The sequence below is a fragment of the Gopherus flavomarginatus genome, chromosome 2 (assembly GCF_025201925.1).
Source record: "Gopherus flavomarginatus isolate rGopFla2 chromosome 2, rGopFla2.mat.asm, whole genome shotgun sequence".
Taxonomy (NCBI): domain Eukaryota; kingdom Metazoa; phylum Chordata; order Testudines; family Testudinidae; genus Gopherus; species Gopherus flavomarginatus.
Window position 1 is genome coordinate 16,595,246 of NC_066618.1, and position 24,094 is coordinate 16,619,339.

General features: G+C 40.8%; 1 protein-coding gene across 7 annotated transcripts in view; it reads right to left on the reverse strand.

Moving 5' to 3' along the window:
- Positions 1–1,321: 1,321 nt before the first annotated feature.
- The window catches only part of PRKAG2 (protein kinase AMP-activated non-catalytic subunit gamma 2), a 568,070-nt gene continuing 545,297 nt past the window's right edge, over positions 1,322–24,094 (reverse strand). For 5 of the 7 annotated variants that reach the window (XM_050940419.1, XM_050940416.1, XM_050940422.1 and 2 more), the window contains 6 exons: positions 23,334–23,460; positions 16,446–16,611; positions 16,007–16,044; positions 14,192–14,338; positions 8,390–8,483; positions 1,322–4,217 (listed from right to left, as the gene is read on the reverse strand). In XM_050940419.1, coding sequence (XP_050796376.1) covers positions 4,186–4,217; positions 8,390–8,483; positions 14,192–14,338; positions 16,007–16,044; positions 16,446–16,611; positions 23,334–23,460 — 604 coding nt within the window. In that variant the 3' untranslated portion in view covers positions 1,322–4,185. Of the gene's footprint in view, positions 4,218–8,348; positions 8,484–10,662; positions 10,796–14,191; positions 14,339–16,006; positions 16,045–16,445; positions 16,612–23,333; positions 23,461–24,094 lie in introns of those variants that run through there. The other 2 variants (XM_050940417.1, XR_007772607.1) reach the window with 2 other exon arrangements.

Consider the following 24,094-nt stretch of genomic DNA (forward strand, 5'->3'; position numbering starts at 1 on the left):
AAGGTTGATTCTGGTTCCAGTGGTGGTACTATTGGTACTGTTGGAAGGGAGATGTATTCTGTGTATAAGACAGGTGACAAGCTCCTTCCAGCAGTCGATTCTCTCTGAGGTGATATTATCTCCCTGGAAATGGAGGGGCCTGATGGAGGAGGGGATTCTGAATCCAGAAAAGTTAAAATGTCCTGTGGGGTGGCAACAGTTTCAGATCTCCCAACTGTGGGAGAGGTTCTGCTAGTCCGGGCTGTCAGGCCTTGGGGTGATATCCAAAGTTGGTGGTGATCAGACTTCGTACCAACAGACCCTAGATTTTGAGCAGAGCAGAGCTGGGGATGATGGTACTGATGGAATGGAGTGCAGTACTCATGGAGCCCAATGTTTATGGCCTTTCTTGTCATGCCTCTGGGACAAAGGATGTGCTAAGTCTTCATGCGCCAAGCTGGTGGGCTTGCCTGCAGTCAAGTCTGACTTCTTTGAAGTGAACTTAGAGGAAGACTTACTCTCATGCTTATGAGAGTGCTTCTAAGCTTCCTGACAAGTTAAGGATCAACTACAAAGAACAAAAAAAACCTGAGTAATGGCCAGCTCTGTTCTTTGAAGGAATGCTCCTGTTCAATATCTAGTTCTTCATCCCACCCTTACAATTTTGGCTACCTATGGAACAAAGACCAACTTGACCGATAAAGGATTATTTTAAAATGAGAAATTCTTCATAGATAAATCATAAATTAAAATAGATAATGTGGCACACAGGTAATATGGCCCCAAGGAAAGGGAGGGAGGGAGTGATTTTTACATCTGCAAAGACAGAAGCACTTGCCTATTTGAGAAAAAGAGCTGAATTTCAGATGGAGATGCACTCTTTCAAATATAAGGTTTCAAATATAAGATAGGTCTGTGAGGGAGGAGTTGTGCTGCATGACATGACATAAGCGATCACAGATGGGATATGGAGAATCTCTAGAATCCAACAACAATGGGATAAACTTCCACATAGAATCTCAAGAAGGATTGAGAAGAGACTAGACTCCACTACTTTCTTCTGCAGACCTTGCTCTGCACTTTCTTCATTATTCAAGGAATGAATTTGAATTGCATTTACAGTATATTACATAATTAAAGTGTTAGCTCCAGCTACCATAATTTTGAAATCGTTGTGATTTTGCCTATTTATAATGTCAATTTAACTATTAGCAGGGCCTGCTGTGGGAGGTGGGGAAATTACAAGGGGAAGCAGACAGAATTTGCTTAGGGTTGTGAAGGTCTTGGTTTTGAAAGTATTATTTGCATAGTAAGTTCATAGTACTGAAAATTACTGCAACTCTGCATGTCTAACTGGCATTTTATTTCACAAAATTAGCTATTTCAAGTTTTGTAACATATTTCATTTCACTTGATTGTATTTAAAAAGCTCCTTACATTCATAGTTTTTTAAACACACAAAAACAAATTTGAATGCATTTCATTTTGTGGTATAAGAGCAATGCTTTATATGTTTATTTTACAGCTGTTCAATTATTTTGATGTAGAGGACTCAAATTCAACACTTTACCAAATGCAGTACATAGGCCATACATATTATTTACAGCATACGAAGGTAAGAACTCGTGTGTTTTAAAACAGATAATGCTGTATTGAGAACAGTACATATTGGGAACAGTACAGCAGTCTGTACACCACCTGTATTTGTGATAAATATTTCCCCAGTGGTAGGTAACAGGGTTGTAGTCCTTTTATCAGAGGGTCTTACAATGTGTTTGTGTGCTCAGCAATGCCCAAATAAAAAGTGGGAGAAAAGGGTACTGTTCTGGACTTAGGACACAATTCAGCAAACACTAACATTAAGCACACACTTCGGTGCTTTGCTGAATCAAAAGCAAAAACCTCAGCCTCTTTTTGTGAGTCTCTCACTCCTTTATGAATTTAGAGCATTTTGGTTTTAACTATTATGCAATAATTCAGATAATTCCTTTTTCTTAAAGACAGACTGGATTGTGATTCTCCCTATGACAGGAGGGAGTTCAGCCAATATAATTAATTCTCAAGTGACTAAACTTCTACTTTGATCAGTCTTTTACCACATCAATTGAATAAAATTTTCATCCCTTCTTCGGCAGAACGGTGGGCTTACAAATACACACCACCAATAAAACAGACTGTGTTGAACACATACATTATGCAAGTGCTCTCTAAAAAAGGGACAGTGTTGAGGCCTTAACTTTGAAGAAGGTGCAAAGAAAAATAAATTCTACCACACTGCCACAGGAGAAAAAACAAAACAAAACAAAAACACAAGAGCCACTCTATTCAGTTTTATTTCTCTCTCTCCACCACCATTATTCCCAGAGCTTGGACAATGGTATTTATGATGGAGACGATTAACTCTATATGCTGAGGTTATTGTTAAACCAAAGCAGCCATTTAAATTTCAGCACCATTCAAACTATATGGGAGTCAATTTTTATCTAGTCAGAAAGGAAAAGTTTTTATAGAAAGACCCTTTAACTTTTCAGAGGGAATAAGCAAGGGAGAGAAAAAATTAGTGAAGAATTTTTTTGACCGTGTACTATGTGAATGTGTTCAGATTTTATATTGAAAAAAGTTTGAGGTTCTATTAAAAAAGTTGTCAACAGTAGACTCAAACTTCAGGCTTATGGAAAGCAAGTTTTGACAAGACTTGTTTAAAAAAATATATAAAAACCTGTCATTAATGTAGTTTTCAGTTTAATTTAAACATTTCCCATCCTGTGCCTGAAATTAGAGAGTGACAAATCAATCCATTTTCATTGTCCTATCTGGGAGAAATGGAGAAACACCTCATCAAAGCGAGACTGAACATTTCATTCAGTCCCAATAGTGTAAGGTGTTGCACAATAACCCAGGTAAAGACAGTTGCTTTTAAAAAGTAACAGTGTCCATTTAATGTATAATTAGCCTGTAAAGAGGGAAGGGAGATACACTGTAAGACATTGAATCACTCTAACAAATATCCAGGTGGGAAAAAAAGGATGTAAGCAGCATGTAAAATCTGTACATGCAAAGATACCTGGCATTTTCAAAAACTGCTATGAACAAACTGATATAGTAAGGTTTGTTTAATTTCTTCCATCTGAAGAAGAAAGTCTACAATTATATAGTGTGATCTCTAAGCTTTACGGTGCATTTACATTAGCAAAAACCTTTCCTCGCTCTTTGCATCTGTACAAAAACTGTATATCCATTATAATTTACAAAAAATTGTATCTGCAATCTTACAAACATGATTTAACATTTTAGTACACAGGAAAATATATAGCTCTCTGGCACTTAGTCTCCTCCACGGTACCTGTCTATTACAGTACAGAATAACGCTTTTCAACATGTGCTTTCGAAAACCTTAGACTGAAGTAATGTGGGCTGATCTAGAAGCTACAGCTTCTGCAGCTCCCAAGTGTTAAAAAAAAAAAAAGAGAAAAATCTGCCACTTTTTTGTATAACAATCAACAGTTTATTAATGGACATGGTGAAATTTTAGCTATCCACCAAAAATGTGTAAAAAATTGCCATGAAAGTAAAAATAAATAAAGCTGTTTTTAAAATCAGTCTTGTTTTACATATCAGTTCAGAATGCAACATTAAAAACACGAAACCGTCATTAAAGTTTTAAAGTAATCTACTGATATTCAAATTACAACCTTTATGACAAATCTAATGAGAACTGAAACTGATTTGGTTTTAGGTTTAAAGACTTTCACATTCAAATACAGTGTCTTGTTTAGCACAATACTTCCTCTGACAGTGATGGGCAACTGATGACATATTGCTGTATTTGACATAAGGCACTATGATATGAATATGCCATACACTTGCCTTATGTCAGATGTCTGTTGCTGACCAGTGACTTCTGTCAAATACGAATGAAACAGTTTCAGAATACAGTGCATTTTAACAAAGGACATAGTATTTCAGCAAATGTTTTGAAGACATTTTGAAATGCAAGCCTACGTTTTTTAACATATAAGGTTTTTTGTCATGCTGCTTTTTTTGCGACACCACTAGGGGAAAATACAGACATTACCCATCACTGAGTTTCAATACACATTCTCATAACCGTTCTTCTCGTTTCTATTGCAGTCAGTGTTCTTGAGGCAAACTTGACTCAGAAACTTCGTTCAAGTTCTCCTAGAAAGCTTTATACATTCACAGCAGTCACTCAGTTTCACTCTCCTTTTGTTTGGCACCTGTTCATGGAGAAAAAAAATTCAGACTTTTCAAAAACATGTAATGTCCTTGCTCAGACTGTACTTCAGAGTCATGGAGAGGCAGTTTTTTTTCAAACTGTTCTGGAGCATATTTGGGATATTGCAACACTGACTCACTATGTATGAGACTCTTAATTGTCAATACCATTCTTGAAGACATGTTAATTTTAGTAATTAGGAACATGAGCAAAGCCAGAGGGGCACTTGGACCACTACTGCTTATTTTTTTTTTAAAAAAGAGGTGCCCCTAAGCATAGCAGCCAAGTGCCACAGAAGGCAAATCAACAACACAGTTGCTGAACCAATGGTGATGATTCTTCTAGGATGAGGTCAAGAACCATGGCACAAAAGACCCTTGGTGATTTATTTATTTTTTTGGTCCTTAACGGCAGTCAAGATCAGCATTAAAGCTCCCTTAAGGTGAACACCTACTTGAGACCTAGCCAAAAAGGATTCCCACACTATCTGTATTATGCTGGTGCATCAGTTTACTTTAGCACAGAGGAAGAGCCTGATTAATGGGTGGTCCAACTGTCCTGGAAGAACAAGTGGTGACAGGGCTGGAAGACCATCCAGTATAATGGATTTCATTTAGGCTCTTCACCACTGCCTCTGCTTCTAGGTTGCAGCATCAAGCCCTTTCTCTCTTCTACAGTTCCAGGCAGCCAGCTGGGTATGTGCTGTATTTATATTATTATTATTTTAGGTATCAGGGAGATAAAATGTGTGAGGAAGCAAGATAGAGATTTGAAATCCAAGACTTCTGAGGGCCCATGAGGTTGCTGGGAGCCTGTCATAAACAGATAGTTAAGGGTTAATGTCTCTCTTACCTGTAAAGGGTTAACAAACAGGGACCCCAAACACCTGACCAGAGGACCAATCAGAAGACAAGATACTTTCAAATCTCATGGGTGGGAATCCTTTGTTTGTGGGTTTTGGGTTTGGCTTTGTTCTCTCTGGGTCCTGGATGGGACTAGAGGTGCAACCAGGTTTCTGCCAATCTCCCTGCTACAGTCTCTTATCTATTCAGAATGGTAAGTAAGAAAAGGCGGTCGTAGTCTTTTAATTTGTTTTTTTTTATTTACATATGTGTACTTGCTGGAAGTAGCTTAAATTGTGTTTCTGCTGGAGAAAGTTTCTTTCTATTGTTTATAAGTTGAAAGACCCTGTAACTTTTTACCATCTAAAGTGCAGGGATAAACCTTTTACTTTTCCTTTCTTTTTTATTAAAAGTTTTGCTTTTTAAGACCTGTTTCTCTCCTAGTTAAGGTTCAAGGGAATTGTGTCTGTACTCACCAGGAAATTGGTGGGGAGAAGGGAAGGATAACTTTTCTCTTTGTGTTAGATTCACGCAGCTTGAATCTGTATGGCCTCTGGGTGAGGGGGAAGAAGGGAGGGGGAAGGTAAGACTCCTCTTGGTGTGGTGATTCAAGAAGTTGAATCAGGCGATCTCCTAGTGTTCCCAGGGCGGGAAGGAGCTGGGAGGGAGAAGGGAATGGTTTATTTCCCTTTGTTGTGAGACTCAAGGAATTTGGGTCTTGGGACCCCCAGGGAAGGTTTTTGGGGGAAGACCAGAGTCTATCAGGCGCTCTACTCTAAGTCCTGATTGGTGGCAGCCTATCAAATCTAAGATGGTAATTAAGCTTAGGGGAATTCATGCTAGTACCCATATTTTGGACGCTAAGGTCCAGAATTGGGAATTATACTATGATAGAGCAACCCTGGAATGTTTGTTTGAAAGTCAGCAATTGGAAGAGGACTGAGTGTTAAATGGGGAGACTTGCCAGCAGGAGGTGGTTTTATCCAGTTTTCTAAAGTTGCCAAGAAAGCTTTCTCCAGACTCCAGAGACTGGCCGATCAAGTACTAAAGAGGTCTGGGCTGCTGAGGGGGCTGCAGTGAGACCAGACTGGGAGAACACAGGACTCCATGGCTTGAAAGACCAATGAGCACTTCCAGATGATCAGTTCATTCATAGGTTTTAATTGTAAATAATACACTACTAATTTGTGAATTCAATCTGGAGTGGAGCTGTGGTAATTTCTGGAGTGGCCTTCAAAGAACACCTACCGGAGACCCTTGCTCCTTGAAACAACTGGGTCCTTCTAACAAGAGAGCAGAGGAAGGGTTGCGCCAAGGTGAGAAGCTTGGTGGTAGCAGCTGATGGCCACAGGAAACCTGGGGTTGCGACAGCTAGACTTCAAATGTATACAGTTGTGGAGAGAGATTGTGTACTATGTTCAATACCACAAGTTCTCCCCCCCACACTTGTTTTTTTTCCTACCTACAGCAACCACTATCCACCACTTAGAGGAGAAATCCTATAGTCTCTCCTCCTAACAGTCACACTTCCTTTCTCCATATTCATAGGCAGACATCATGACTGGTCTCAAGCTAAATTTAGCATTATCAATGCAAATGAAAAATTCCACTTGGGCTTATGGTTAGACACTCTTAAAGGGGCAGTATCAGATTAAATTTGGCCCAAAATTCAGGAAACTGTGTGTTTAAACAAAAAAAATCTTGACTCAAATGTCTGTCTCTTCACCCCATTAAAATGGAAGGAGGGTTTTTGCTTAAAACTTTGCAGCACTGTACTAACTGTAGAACCTAAAAGTGAAAACTTACTATAAAAAAGTGAAACTGCTATTGTTTTCCATTGCTTAAGCTGAGAGAAATACAAAACAGCATCAGCATGAATGGTGAGAGTTTTATAAAACTTCTGATTTATGTGACAGGATACCTGTCAGTAGTTTTAATTAAGTATCCCATATTGTGATTCCATACTTCCTCCTCTCCAAACATAAGCCCCAGTTTTTTTTCCCCTAGAAATGAGATATAGGAGCAGCAGCCTCTACAGCCAACAGCAATAGCATTAATGGAAATGCTCTGTTCTACACTCCATAAGCAAAGTTTGACTCTAATGGTGAAAGCTGGTATAATACTTGAGATAAATCATCCAGATTCACTTTTCCCTATAAACTTGAACATGGAGATTTAGTTGTTTTTTCTGCCAAAAATGGAAAGTACACTAGACAATATGTTTTAACAGTTACAGTATTTGACACCAAGACAGATGATCATGATGCGGCTGTGAAAAAGGCTAATACAATCTTAGGCTGGATCAGGCAAAATATTTCCAGCAGAGACAGGGAAGCGTTAGTATTCCAGATGAGATGTATAATGGTACTGTGTACAATTCGGGTCTTCCATATTAAAGAAAGATGAATTCAAACTGGAACAGGTGCAGAAAAGGACTACTAAGATTATCAGAGTAATGGAAAACCTACCTTATGAGAGGAGACTCAAAGAGCTTGGCTTGTTTAGCCTAACCAAACAAAGGCCGAGGGGAGATTCAATTGCTCTCTATAAATACATCAGATAGATAAATACCAGGGAGGGAGAGGAGTTATTTAAGTTAAGCACCAATGTGGACACAAGAACGAATTGATGTAAACTGGTCATTCAACAAGTTTAGGCTTGAAATTAGACAAAGGTTTCTAACCATCGGAGGACTGAAGTTCTGGAAGCCTTCCAAGGGTAGCAGTAGGGGTAAAAAAACCTAACTGGGTTCAGGACTGAGCTTGATAAGTTTATGGAGGGAATGGTATGATAAAACTGCTTACAATGGCATATAGCTGATCTGTGACTGCTAGCAGCAAATATCCTGAACGGCCAGTGATGGGACCCTAGGGGGAGGGCTCTGAGTTACTATAGAGAATTCTTTCCCAGGTATCTGGCTGTTGGATCTGGCTGAAATGCTCTAACTGATTGCCATATTTGGGGGCAGGAAAGAATCCCCACCCCACCCCCAAGTCAGATTGGCAGAGACCCTGCAGCATGGAGCACAGAGTCATTTGCAGGTTTAAACTAGTGTAAATGGTGGATTGTGTGTAATTTCAAGTCTTTAAATCATGATTTGAGGACTTGAATCACTCAGCTAAAGGTTATGGGTCTATTATAGGAGTGGGTGGGCAAGATTCCATGGTCTGCAATGTGCAGGTCAGACTAGAGGAACCTGATGGTTCCTTCGGACCTTAAAGTCTATAAACAGACATTAGCAACAAATCATGCAGACTAAGAACAGCATGCTATGCTATACCCTACTGTACCTGAAGGTTTATGAAAAGAGGTCAGAAGGCAGCATCTATACCTGCCGGCGTGAGCACCAATGCTTGTAGAATGTCAGAGAGGGAGATGATACCCACAATGCTATCTGCTTCATTCACTACTACCAGACGATGAACCTGCAAGCAGGGAAAACACATTTTATTAGATAGGAATTTTATTTTTCTGATTTATAAATAATGGCAACAGAGAAACAAGAGTCCTAATATAAAGTGCTTAAGGTGGGCAAATTTTCAGAATTAGAGGGAAGAAATTGTTCAGTTTCTTGACTAACATTTTAATACAGTGGTATCATAACATGCTTAAGGTGCTATTTAAAGGAGCACACAGTTGTAATATTTGTGTGATTTTGCAGCAAAAGGGACCCTGTCAAGCGATATCAATCCAGAAATAATAATTTATTTTTACAAAACCTAAGACTAAGACTTAGCATAGCTCTGTTCTGAAAAGCAACTCTGAAGTGCCATTGAGAGTTTCAAATTTGAGTCAATAAACCTCTGAATACATTGATACGAATTAGAGTACAATGATAAGAACTTGACGTTAAAGAGCGATTTTTGCAACTGACAGTCTCTGCCAACTCAACCTGGCATCTTATATTCACTAGCTGTGCCCTTGTATGTGCACCATCATCAGGAAGAGGAGACTGCATGTGTCAAATTCTGCAGTCAGATTTATTCAAGGTCATTGTATTCAAGTTGTTTTCAGTGACACTTCTCTATAAAGGGATTGGACAGCTGAGATTGAGGGCCAAATCTGGTTCTAAAATTGGAACCTGAATAAGAATTCTGCTAATTTTGCACGAAGCCTGAACAGATTTCATGTCATACTGCAGAGAACACAGCTAGGAGAGTGAAGTAGCAAAGATGGGTTGCTAGACCAAGTAGATACAACTCTGAATATCCAGAGAGATTTGTGAATAGCAAGGTGATATTTTTACAGTCACTTTTCAGAGTAGAATTTTAAGACCAACAGAAATGTTTCACATTTTTTATATTTAGCAGAAACAGAGTTTTCAGTCAACAAATATTCACCTTCCAAGTTTATAATCTAAACATTGCAACATTCATCAGGACCAGAAAAATGAACCTAAGCAGAAACAAAGTGAAGCTAACCAATCTAGTTTTGTTACAAGTTGAGAGCAATATTATTTACTTGTTGCATAAATAGTGAAAAGTTTGTTTAACAATTTCAGTTTGAATAATCAAATTTAACTGCAACATACAGTTATACTGACAAACTTCAAGAGTAAGAGTTGATCATCTACTTGAGTATAAAATGTAGATATCTAACAGTTGAATACTCTTGATCATTTATCTTAAGGTTCAACATTTAACCATTTCTTCTTTTTTAATATCACTAAAAATCAGTTTTCTGTAAGACACCACTTTTTTCCATGGGAAAGATGTCCAAATGAGTAAAAATGTAAATAGTGAGATTACTGCTTCCAGCACAGTATTTCGATGAGAACTGGCATTATTCTCTCTCAAAGATGAGATTAGGGATGACAGATACAAGTGATAAGGGCAAAAAACAGAGTTGAAATGTTGACAACTTTCCTGTTTCTTTTATTAACACCTTGGAACCCCCTTAGCGCAAGGCAATCAAATTTCTCAAATGCTAGTAAGTGCAAAGAAGAAACCTCATCACCCTCACCAAGGGGATAACAGAATGAAAGCAGCATCTCTGGTTTGATTAAAGTAATGGTACGTTAATTTAGGACTGAGGTTAGCTACATACCAGTCAGGATACCTTAGAGCTCCTCTTCTCTTGTATTTGAACAGTCATACCCACCTGATGCAAATGGGGAACACAGGAAAGAAATAGAAAGAAAAGGGGGAAAATTCTGTTTTTATATTTTTTTCTTCTAATGAAACTGTGCTGGTGATACTTCGGACATGGATATTATTTTCTGTATATTATGCACATTTAATCACTTGGTCATCTTTCTCACATTGTGTTGTGAGTTCCATTAAGAAAAATTATTAGTATATCAATTAAACACTTAATACCAGTATGATTAAGCATTCTTGTTTAGCAACCAAAAAGATCAATTTAGTACCACACCTGGAATTTTTATAGTAAAAATAAGTGTTTTACATACAAGACACAAACTAATCCCCCCAGCCAATGGGCAGCTTTTAACATCACTCAGGAACAGGGCCAGATTTCTAGAATATTTGTGGACCTCTACATAAAGCTGACTCATTGAGAAATATTTTATATTTGTGTATTTATAGTGTATCCATTTATATAGAAAAATTTCATTCGTTATACAATGTGCACAAAAATACATACAGTTTTTCCTATTAGATGTTAAGTGAATGTTTGAAGTTGTGTGAATTGAACTATACTGCAGCTATCAAGTGGCAAGTCTCAAGAAGCAGGTTCCTCTTGTAAAAGTGATTTTCCTTCTCAGGGAAGCTGTCACCTGGTAAAACAAAGGTTAATGAGGAAGGGTCAGGCAGGCAGGCCAAGATGGGCCACATCCTTGTGTGACATGCTGTCCAAATCACTCCCATTGTATTTCTGAACTTATGGTTGGCTTATTTGGGGGATCCAGACATTCCATAAAGCTTGTGAGCAAAAAAAGTGAGTCCATTGAGGAACACAATGTAATTCTTACAGACTGAGGGAGGATAAGTATGGCCTTACCAGGCTCAGCTTGCACTCCCAAGGGAAGGAATCTTTTTTGAAACTGTTGGAATGGACTTAAGACCTCTAAACATATTAACAGAAAGTTAGATATAATATGGGTCATTCTAGACACACTGTAGTACAAACTGCAAGCTTTAGCGGGCACAGAAAAAGCCAGAGGATATGGAATTGTCTGCTGATACAGTTCTAATGGAATACGACTGACAATCCTGAGAATTAACTCAAATTAAATAAATGCAAGATTGGGGTCCTGAATATTCAACATCGTGGATGTAGAAACTGAAATGTGTTTTAAAAGACTCATGAAGATGACTGAAATGGGTAATTTTGATTTTTCTGAAATGGGCTTGATAGGTGGACACCTCTGTCTTGCTCCCTTATATGAAGTCTATTGATAATGGAGAAGGAAGACAGACAGAGGATAACAGCACCCAAACATTGGCAGATACAGCTACAGGTGAAATGGATTTAGACTTCATAATGTCTGCTTCTCTGGTCAGTCAGTTAACATCACATGGCAGAATCAGGAACCAGATGTATATCATAACTAAACATGATCAGGGATGCATGACGCAGTAATGTTAATATTATGTATTTGTCATTTGAATTTACACATATCTTTATGCTTTTAGCATGCTTGAATTCTTATTTGTTGTTTAAAGTTTGCCTCGTTGTAAATACATCTCATAACCAGGGGTGCTGGAAGCCTGTGTGAAGGGTTTCAATGCTTAAGATATCCAAGAGTCAAAAAATCTGCCAGGATGGTTTCTACAGCATTTAAAGATTTCATTTAGAAAGCCAAGTTTGTAGTCCTCCTCTCTTTTTGTAAAGATAAACCTTTTAAAAACAAAAAAAAAAATAGTATGATCTTCTGGAGTCTAGAGACATACTAAAATAGCTGGAAGATGTATACTGCTCCATCCATCTCAAAGTAGTAGTTACTCTGCAGTTTATAAACAATTTAAAAATCACTGTTAACTCTTTCACTTATACTTGTCATATGATCTGGACAGCAAATTAATCTGAAAGGACATTCCACAAAAAACTTTTAAAAGATGCCAATAATATTCTATCATATTTCTTCCCCATCCAGTCAGCAATGGGTGACCAATTTCTCAGTAGTCTTAATTTCTGGAAGTACCCTAATCTGCCAACAGATTATACTGAAACTTTGGTTAAGACTCAATTACAGTATGATCACTAGCCATCTGGTCAGCCAGCATCTCCACAACTTTTAGTTCCAAATACCTGCAGTGCCTTCCACACACTGTATCTCAGAGTCAGATTCCAAGGTCAGAAGAGCCCACTGTGATCATCTATACTGACCTCCTATATAACACAGGTCATAGAACTTCCTCAAAATTCCTAGAGCAGATCTTTTAGAAAAAAAAAATCTCATTTTGATTTAAAAACTGCTAGTGATGGAGAATCCACCACAACCCCCATTAGCGTCCCAATGGTTAATTACTCTCAATGTTAAAAAAAACTTCTGCCTTATTTCCAGTCTGATTTTGACTTGCTTCAGCTTCTAGCCATTGTATCAGGTTATGCCTCTCTGCTAGACTGAAGAGCCCATTATCAAAGATTTGTTCCCCATGTAGATACTTATACACTGTGAACAAGTCACCCCTTAACCTTCTCTTTATTAAGATAAATAGGTTGAATTTCTTCACTGTAAAGAAATGTTTTCTAACCCTTTCATCATTCCCCTGGTCTACTCTGAACCCTCCTTCCCCCCCCCGCCAAAAAAAACAAAAACAAAAACAAAAACATCATCATCAAACTTCCTTTTCAAACTATGGACACCAGAACTGGCGACAGTATTCCAGCAGTGGTCACACCAGAGCTAGGATACAGGGATAAGATGACCTCTGCTCCTACTTGAGATTCACATTTATGCATCCCAGGATCACATAAGCTCTTCTGGTCACAACATTGCACGGGGAGCTCATGTTCAGATGATTATCCACCATGATCCTCAAATGTTTTACAGAGTTCCCCATCCTGTAAGTCTCACCTACATTCTTTGTTAATAGATGTATACATTTAGCCACGTTAAAATGCATATTGCTTACTTGTGTCCAGCTTACCAAGCGATCCAGATCACTCTGTCAGTGACCTGTTCTCTTCATTAATTTACCACTCCTCCAATCTGTGTCATCAGTAAATTTAGAGATTATTTTGTTTTCTTCCAGGTCATTGATAAAAATGCTAGATAGCATGGGGCCAGAACCAATCCCTACAAGACCCTACTAAAAACACTTAGTCATGATTCCCTGTTCACAGTTACATTTTGAGACTAATCAGCCAATTTTTAAGTCCATTTAATGTATACCATATTAATTTTGTATTATTTAGTTTCTTAATCAAAATGTCATGTGGTACCAAATCAAATGCCTTACAGAAATCTGAGCATATTACATCAACACTATTCTCTTTATCAGCCAAGCTGGGAATCTCATGGGGAAAAAAAAAATCAAGTTAGTGTGAAAGGATTTATCTTCCATAAACCTATGTTGATTGGCATTAATTATATTACCCTCCTTTAACTGACTATATTATTCAGCTTTAATTATTAATATATATACATATATAATTATAATTATCTTACAGCTACACAAAGTAGTATGCCGTCTTTGCATAGGCCCTCACCCACTCTAATAATGGTTTTGATCCTGAGGTTACTTCTGAAAAATATGACATGCACTCTCAGACATAGCTTGTCAGCTGCAAAGCATTAGCCATCCACAGTGCAGTTTGCAGGACGGTGCATTTGTTGCCAAGTATGTTCCAAAAGCAGCATTTCTCTTGAATAACATAACATTATTATTTAAAGATTCTTGCATTGTCCACTGATATCGAGTAGAAAACATAGCAGTGGGGCTAAGTGGAGATACAAACTACAAAAAATACTTGGCAGGTGATGGGGGAATTGCAAAGTCCTCAACGAAGTTGTACCTGCAAATTACCAGTGCCCCCGTTGATAAACCTAGTAAATCAATCAACACTGACATCTACACATGCTAATGTAAGAAGCAACATCTACAGTGAACCATCAACATTGCTTTGTGTTATTTTATTGGACTTTGATGAAAGGATGCTTATGCACTATTTGGTACCCTTGTTGTCTTAATGCTTTAAAATACTAAAGTGAACAAAGTAAGCTCACCTCAGCCTTCACTATTCTATCAACAATGGTCTCCAGTGTTTCCAGCTTACTGCACTTCACAACACCTTCAAAATACTGAGAACGGTGCTGGAGGGCTTGCGTTACTGTGATATCTAGATTATTATAGGTTTTTTCAGCAGCCAGGTTCTGAAAAATAAATTAGAGGAATTATTATTAGTCTTCACAAGAGACAAGGAGGTATGTGGCATTAAACTATCAATGCAAATATCAAGTTAGATTTTCTGGTGTAAATTGATGGCTATTCCGCTTCATATATTAAGCAAAGTATATCAAAGTCCTTCAACTTATAAAAACAGCCAAGTAAGCACTTCTGTTAAACACTCCAAAACAAACTTGACAACAACAATTAATACACCATTGTTCACCAGGCCAATGAAGAACTCCCTTTGCTGAACGATCTTTGGGTAGGCGGTTCAATGCTGCTCCATCTACTTTTGTAGAAGGAGTAGAAAATTTGAAGGTCAACTGAAGTTCTAGAGAGTTAAGAGACATCAGCAATAAAGAGAAACTTGGCTACCTTACTTGTAGTTTGTTCTTCTTATGAAGTAGCATATCCACTGCTATGAGCATTACTCATGCATTAGACCTACTCAGTATGCTACAATGGGGGCATCTTAGGCTTTATCCCCAAACCCACCATCTTCTTCCCTGCTTAAGCTCAGACTCCCACTGCTAGACTGTTCTGGCACTGCAATCTGACACCAAAAGGTAACTTCCAAAGCTGGAACTACGTGAACTAGATAAAACACATCACCAGTATCACTACTGAAGTGCGAAGGTTAATTAAAAGTATTATGGATAACATCTACAGTCTGGATCAGGACTCCTTTCACATTCAGAGTTTTGCACAGACCACTGGATTCTCTTATGAGAAGAGTTACAGGTAAGGAACTTAACTATCTTTCCCTTTCATAATGAGGTTTGGCTATTACTCATGGGCATTACAAACTGCGCATCTGTTTATTCCCCCTCCCTACTGTTCCCTGCCCCACCCCCTGCCCCTCACTCCCACATCCTCCTCCCCTTGCCCTATCCCACCTCATTCTGTTCCTTCCACCCCACCGCCCTGCCCCACTGCAGGCACTCATTGTACAGAAAACAGGATGGCTCCCAGCACACAGAAGGGGAGCACAACCAGCACTAGGATTCAGGAAGTGGCATCCAGCTACAGGGTCAGCAACAGCCAGCCAAGTGGCACCTTTCTTCAGCTGAGCAGCTTTGCACTCGCAGAAATGGGATGGCAGTGTCCCTGCACACCTCGCCTCTGTTTGGGGGTATAATATGCCCCCAAACTATGCCAATGAGAGTCCCCCGCTCCCACTTCTCTGCACAGCTTCCCTTTGCTTCTCCATCATTTTCTGTGGGGAAGCAAATAAATCAGGAGGGGAACATGAATTCTGCATGTGCGCAGTGGAAGAATTCCCCCAGGCGTAAAAATCCAGTCTCATGAAACTCCCAGCAACCTGTAAGAGGAAATCCTCACTCTAAAACTCTCTGAAAGAGTTGGGCTCTGGTGCAGCAGTAATTAAGAAGAGGATGTCTGAACTCAGGGGAGAGGATGAAACCTATACATCCTCTGTTGTGATGCCATGAGTAACGTAGACCACCAGATGCACATGTATATGAAATGCTAATAAGCCAGAAAAAATACTGTGCAAAATGAATGAAAGCGGTGTTTTAGCAAGTTCATCAAATTAATAGTTAGGGAATAAGTAATAGCTGAAGCAAACAACTGAAGGACTGCAATTTCAAGACACACTTTAAAACATTTTACAAACTTTAAAAGATACTTACTATTACATCAAATTTGGAATAAATATCTACAACTTTTCCTAAAAACGAAAAAAAAAAAAGTTAGTAAACTATTTTAGAAACAAAAAGAAAAAAAAAGTTATTTCCTTGCATCCTAGTTTCATTAATTACAAGGAAAAAATTCAGATCAAGAATGAAAAAAACTTTTGACATGTTACAGTGAACATCTGGCTAACTGAACAGGGGGGTGATATAACAACATCTTCTAAGCCTGTTAACTTGGATTTTTCATTTGCTTATTTCTTGCATCTCAAATTATATTCTATCTCCTCCTCATTCTTGTTTGATGAGCAAGTGGCTGGATGGTATAAAGAGAGATTTAGGGATTGTTTCAGCACAGATAATTGTACAAAATAGCAAATTCAAAACAAAACATGCTATCACTCCCCCTTACTATATTCTTGTACAGCTTAATACATACCTGACTCATCCACAACTGGTAATGCAGATATCCTTCTGTCTACAAATATGTTCAAGGCTTTAATAATAGGAGTGTCTGGATGTATGAAGGCAATGTTGTGATAAGTTCCTATCCCAAGTTCATCCAAGTTCTTCTTCATAAAGGCAGGCTTTGGCATTTCTGACACCTAGGAGAGTTAAAAATACATTCATGCACAAATCATGGTGGATTCTCCATCACTGACCATTTTAAAATCAAGATTAGGTGTTTTTCTAAAAGATATACTCTAGGAATGATTTTGGGTATGTCCGGTGCCTTGTGTTATACAGGAGCTCAGACTAGATAATTAGAAGGGTCCCTTCTGGCCTAAAAATCTATGAATCTGTGGGTTTACAATGCAGTTTTCTTCAAGTGCTTGCACATCTCCACTCCAGTGTAGATATGTGCATGCCCCAAAAACAGCTGCTGGAATTTTTTTCCCCTAGTGGTATCTGGCAGGTCAGCTCTGGCGCTCTCTGGTGTTGTGCACTCATAGCGCCAGTAGAAAGGGCCCTGATGATGTTATGCCAACTCAGTTCTTTGTTACCGTCCATGACAGTTGATGGAACTGCTCTGGTTGCTTCAGCAAACTTCACAATGGTTTTTGCTATTTTCTAGAGTAAATAGTTAATCAGTTAGTCAGTTTTTTTTCAGTTACATTAGTGTTGGACCCTTCCCCGAACAGTTAGTGAAGCTTGTCCATCTCCAGGTGCTGTGGCATGCCTTGGTCACCGGGCTTCAAGCCCAGTGCTTCCTGTAGCAAGTCAATGCCCTTGAGCAACCCACACTTGAGCTGTCTCAAGTGCTTGGAAGAGGCTCAAAGAAGGACCGCTGCCAGATCTGTAAGGACTTCAAATCTTGCACAAAAAAGGACCGGGAAGCAAGACTGAAGGGCTTTCTCATGGAGGCAGCTCTGAGACCTGCTTAGAACTGAATTGCTCGGACTCGGTGCCAAGTGCCTCGGTGTCGACGCAGAGCCTGGTGTCTAAGAAGAAAAATAAGAAGCAGCCAGAAAGAGGTTGATCCCCAGCACAGAAGTCAGTCAGACATGGGGACTGGGATACACTGAGATCTATGCCGGAACACTCTTCCACCTCAGCACCAACAACTCTAGTACCTATGCAGGGTTCCACTGAATTTAGAGGCACTGACCTCAGGCAGGCAACGTGGTTCCAGTATATTTATGGTGCCATCAATTCTTGAAATGTTCGCAGCAGCCAGGGACCTCCTTTTGTTGCCAGTGCCTCCATCTTTGGCAATGCTGGAATCAGTGTTGCCAGTGCCATTGAATGGCAGGGAACCATCTTTCTCCGGCCACCACCTGGCTCCTTGACAGCCTCACTGCAGGCTTCACCACTGGCCATCATCTCCGGCACCAACAGGGTCTGCATCGCCCTTGTTGCCTCACCAGGACTCCTCGTTGGAAATGGGCTCATACTCATCTCCCCCTCGCTACTCCCTGAGGCACTCCTACTCCACTATTGCCCCAAATGCAGGGGTGACACCGAGTACATGCAATGGCCTTCTGGAATCCATGGTTCCCCTCCGGCCCAAGGCTCTTTCTAAAGGCGCTCCTACTTGGTGGCCTCTGAGAACAGAGGACCACTGGTACCTTGCCGAGAGATTGGACTTTGGTACCAAACTTCAAGAGGAAAAAGTGCCGGGAAAAAACACAAGGAGAGGTGGATGCCCCCCAGCCAGTGCTGGATTCCTCTTCCTCCTCCCCAGATGAGGCTGTGGTGACAGCTGGTATGTTTCCTCCCCAGGCTGACCACAAGGCTCACCAAGACTTACTAAAGTGGGTGGCCTCAAAACTGGATATCATGACAGCTGTGGGCTCATCGATGGTGACCCTGCCACTCACTGAGGCTTTCATGGACCCAGTCAAGGTACTATGGCAGACTCTTGTGTCCCTTCCTCCCATGGCAAAGCGTACAGAGTGGAAGTATTTCATGCCAACTAAACGTTATGAGTTCTTATACTTGTACCCTGCTCCAGGATCCCTGGTAGTTTCAGCCACTAACGAAGAGATCACTAAGGTCAGTTGGGAGCAATGCCTAAAATGAAGGATCCCAAAAGGCTACACTTATTTGGTAGAAAGGTCTATACTACAGGAGAACTGCAACTTCACATAGCAAACCAGCAGGTATACTGGGCTGCTATGGCTTTAATATATGGTATGCCATGCAAAAGTTTAAAGACCTGATCCCTCAAGAAGCCAGACAGGAGTTCTCCTCACTGATCGAAGAAGGAAAAACAGTATCAAGGGCCTCCTTACAGGCAGCCGTGGACGTGGCTGACTCTGCAGCGAGATCCATGACCTTAGCTGTAACCGTGCACAGGAGCTCATGGTTACAGTCATCTGGATTTACTCAGGAGGTTCAGCAAACCTTCCAGGATCACCCTTTGAAGGGTCCTCACTCTTCTTGGAGCAAAGTGATGCTAAGCTTCATGGCCTTAAGGATACCAGGGCAACCTTGAAGTCCCTGGGGTTGCATACCCCAGTGGCTTCTAGGAAACATTACAGGACCCAACAGGCTGGCTGGTACTTCGCCCTGCCAGCCCAGCAGGACACACAGAGGAGAAAGAACAGAGGGTTTAGGCATAGACCTCTGCCAGCTTTCACCTTGGAGCCAATGAAAGACACCCCCAGGAACTTGGGGAGCTTGAAGCATTCCTTTTGATGGAATGCTGAGGGAGTCTGAAGCACTCCTTTCAATGGAACATCCCAGTTCCCATGATATCAGATCCATTTCCCACCCCTCTTCCTGTTTTGGACTGCCCCATCCCATTTCTTTAGAGCCTGAGCCTGCACTACTTTGTACTGCTGGGTGCTGAGCACGGTAGAAGTGAGATACACCCTCCAGCTTGTGTCTACCTCACCTTCCCACCCTCCCTCCTTTCCCCTCTTCAGGGACCCATCTCATGAGCAACTATTGGTACAGGAAGTCCGGTCCTCCTTTGGGTGGGAGCTGTAGAAGAGATTCTGTAAAATTTGAAAGGAAAGGGGTTCTACTCCTCTATTCCTGATTCCAGAAGCAAAGGATGGTCTCAGACCTATTCCAGACCTTCACTGTCTCAACCACTACCATCATTCCCTCTCTGACTCCAAGGGGTTGATATGCCACCCTCGATTTAAAAAGATACATACTTTCACATATCGATTTTCCGAGGCCACAGAAGGATCCTCAGATTCATCGTAATCCAGGGACATTACCAGTTCACGATAGGTCAAATGGAAGTGTCAGCTGCTACACCACGTGTCTTCACCAAATGCATGGCAGTGGTAGCTGCCTTCCTGACGAAAAGGGGAGTACGTCTTCCCATATCTAGACAACTGACTTGTCAAAGATCAGTCCAGGGCTCAGGTGGAATCCAACATCCACTTAATCCAATCATCCTTCCAGGCCCTAGGCCTGCTAATAAAACACACAAAAGTTCACCCTCATCCCACTACAGAGGATAGAGTTCATCTGGGAGGTTCTCAACTCCATTCAGGCCAGAGCCTTGCTCCTGGGAGATTGGTTTGGGGAGATTACAACCCTGATAAAAAGGTCCCTCAAGGCCCACCTGGTTATAACAAGTGCAGAACTGGGCCACATAGCATCGTGCAACACGCAAGGCTGCGTCGCAAGGCTGCGTCTCAAACCTCTTTAAGTATTGCTGACCACAGTGTACTTGCCTGTCCATCACCATCTAGACTCCATTCTTATTGTACCTTCTCAAGTTCTTGTCTCCCTAGAGTGGTGGCTGGACCATCACGTGGTCTGTGCAGGTGTACCCTTTTTGCAGTCCCAACTTTCGATGTTGTTGGTCTCAGACATGTTGTTGCTGGGCAGGAGAACCCACCTGAGGGACCTCAGGTTTCAAGGCCTCTGGTCCCCAAAAGAACTCTCTCTCCATATCAACATCAGAGAGCTTAGGTGATCCACCTAGCCTGCTAGGTGTTCCTGCCTCACATTGAGAGCAAGGTAGTTTTGGGTGTCACAGACAACATGACAGCCATGTTCTACATCAGACAAGGTGCAGCGTGCTCTTCCCCTCTGTGTCAGGAAGCAATTCATCTGTGGCAGTTCTGCATAGTGCATTCAATCCATCGAGGCTTCTCACCTCATGGAAGCGCAGAACCAGCTGGTGGATCACCTCAGCAGGGCTTTCTCCTCTCATTACGAATGGTCCCTCCAGCCGGATGTCCTGAGGGTCATTTTCCAACCGTGGGGGACTCTGCAGATAGACCTGTTCACTATGCAGATCAAAAGGAAATGCCTCCAGTTCTGCTCCCTGCAAGGCCACAGCCTGGGTTCTCTCACAGACAATTTCCTGCTACTTTGGACAGACCACCTATACCTCTCCTCCTAGCCTGCTAGTGCACAAAGGTCTGATGAAGGCCAAACAGGACTGGGACTTGGCCACTCTCATAGCCCCTGCATGGCTCAGGCAACACTGGTTTGCCATCTTGTCAGGCCTCTCAATAAAGGATCCACTCCTGCTTCCTTTGTATCCGTATCTGATCTCCCAAGACGATGGTCAGCTCCTCCATCCGAACCTCAGCTCCTTCCATTTGATGGACTGGAAGCCCCACAGCTGAATCCGGAGGAGCAGGCATGCCTGGAGCAGGTCCATAAGGTCCTACTAGACAGTAGGAAGCTCTCCCCCAAGATGACTTATGTTGCAAATTGGAAGCGATTCTTCATCTGGTCTTCCCAGCATGAAATTCTGCCCTTGCATTCCTCTTTGCAGCTTATTCTGCGTACTTTTTACATTTGAAACAACAAGGTTTGGATATTTCTATGGTCAAGGTCCACCTTGCAGCGATTTGGCCAAAGCCCCATTGCCCCAGGGTGTGGGACAAAGCCAAAATCCAAGGGCTTCACCCCCAGGCAAGGGGGCCTGTAATTTCAGCCCTATTGCCCAAGACTTCAGCCCCGAGCGCTAGAGCTTGGGTTTTGGCTTTGGCCCTGGGCCCCAGCAAGTCTAATGCCAGTCCTGGTGACCCCATTAAAACCCACCCCCCCGGTTTGAGAACTGCTGCCCCATGCCATCACCCAGCAGGCCAGAAACAATGCTAGCTTTGGCTGAGCAATGCTGCAGTCAGCAAGTTCATGAACTCTGAGCCCACCTCCTATACAACTGCTTGGGAGTCGCCTATATTGGAATGGACACGTACATGCACTTAAAAAAAAAATCTGTTACTAACCTTTCTGTAACTCATGTTCTTCGAGATGCATTGCATATGTCCATTCCAAGACCTGCCGCCCTTCCCCTCTTGTCTGAGTCAGTTGATAAAGAAAGGAGGGGGCATAGGGTCGGCAGGGCCCTTTATATTGGTGCTGTGCACATGGCACCAGCAGGTACCAGAGCTAATCCGACAGATACCACTAGGGAAAAAAACTCTGGCAACTGTATTTGGGGTGTGCACACACCTCCACTGGAATGGACATGTGCAACACATCTTGAAGAACAGTTACAGAAAGGTTAGTAGCTCTTTTTCCTCATATAGATGTCTTATGGCTAAAGTGCCCTCATATAATTGAGCTTTACATGAAGTCAGCATTCAATGCTTTATCTAGAAAGTTCAAATCATCATCACAGAGTTTCATACCAATCTAATAAGTATGTTTGAGTTAAGCTGAAAAACAGGTTCAGATCTAAAACTATTTTATCAAAGAGATGCAGAATTAAGATTAGAAAGAGAATTTTTTCTATTCTGAAACTGTATATTTATCTAAGCTTATGTAATGACAACACATAATATGCATTTGACCCTAAGCTGCATCTTTCCCTTTTTCAATCCACTGAAAGCAAAAACAACAAAAAATGGCAGGAACAGAAAGACAAAGCGTAATCATTCTGGACTGTGTACTTAGTTCAAAACACCACCTACTCTGGCTGCTCAGAACATTAAGAACATAAGTACAGCCATACTGGGTCAGACCAAAGGTCCATCTAGCCCAGTATCTTGTCTTCCAACAGTGGCCAATGCCAGGGGCTTCAGAGGGAATGAACAGAACAGGTAATCATCAAATGTTCCATCCTGTCGCCCATTCCCAGCTTCTGGAAAACAGAGACTAGGGACACCATCCCTACCTATCCTGGCTAATAGCCATTGATGAATCCTCCATGAATTTGTTTAGTTCTTTTTGGAGCCCAGTTACAGTCTTGGCCTTCACAACATCCTCTCGCAAGGAGTTCCACAGGTTGCGTGAAGAAATACTTCCTTTTATTTGTTTTAAACCTGCTGCCTATTAATTTCATTTGGTAGCCCTTAGTTCTTGTGTTATCTAATCTTCTAAAATTCTAAAAGGGCTTCTCTGAACACAGTATGAACTACAGTAATCTTCTCTTGCTTCATTCTCACCACCATGACAGAAGCTGCAAGGCTAACCTAAGGAAATTCCAGTCTCTGGAATTTGAGCTGAACCGGACATTTTTTTGCAATACTGTTACTGGAGAGAAGACAGCAAAACAATAGAATGTAGGACAGTCTGTGTCAGCTACCAACTTTTTCTAAATGCATGGGGGGGGGGGGTGGAGGGACAGGGGAAGAAGCCAACAACAACATTTTTGATCTTTCCTTCCATCATATCTTTTCTGTCAAGAAAACATGCAACGCCACTTACAAGCAAAAATGTTCAAATTAAAGTGTTTTCTCAAGAAAAGTTTCCAATGAAGGCTTTACATTATTAACAGTAATAGGCTTCTATTTAAAATCAAGTATCAGAGGCGTAGCCGTGTTAGTCTGGATCTGTAAAAGCAGCAGAGTGTCCTGTGGCACCTTATAGACTAACAGTTAGTCTATAAGGTGCCACAGGACTCTTTGATGCTTTTTATTTAAAATCACTCAGTCAAAGTACATTTTAAACTACTTACAAAAAGCTGGAGGAACTTGAGGATTCTTTTATGGGTAAGTATATAAAGTGCATTCCCACTGACAGGATCAATAACTGGCAATCTGTGGATTTTGTTTTTGATCAATGAATATACAGCATCAAAAAGGCTGAGGAAAAATAATTAAATCTGTTAGTGAATTCTGACTGTAAAATTCTAAAAGGTACTCTGACATAAGAGCACAAAGAATACACAAAACCAGTAATTATTTGCCCTAATTTTCCCATAAAATCCTAGAGAAATTGCAGAACTTATGCATAGCAAAAAAATATCAGCAAGTTTACTTTCACTATTGTTGAAGACAAACCACATGCACACAGATATACATCAACATTTTAGTAAACCTTTGGTATCAGTAAATATTGAGGGACAGTGAACCATTATAACAGAGAAGTTAGTAGACACAACATTTCTCCACAATTTAAGTTTTTCATTAGGACAATAGTCACTTCAAAAATAAAGCCAATTAATAGCACTCAAAGCAAATGCCCTCTATTCAAAGAGAAACACACAGAGAGTGACAGTGTACAGTATTCCAACTCTTTTGCACTGGATGTACCTCAATCCTCAGCTGAAAGGATCACATCAGGGGGAAGAGTGTTCACTTTCACTGTACACTCTTTCAAACGGTTCGTTGAGACATCCAGCAATGCCAATTTTGTATTATAAATTATTATTTAATGGCAATTGCCTTTCAGGATGTATACACTTGTCCACTAGAAATGGAGCCAAGATCACCATCT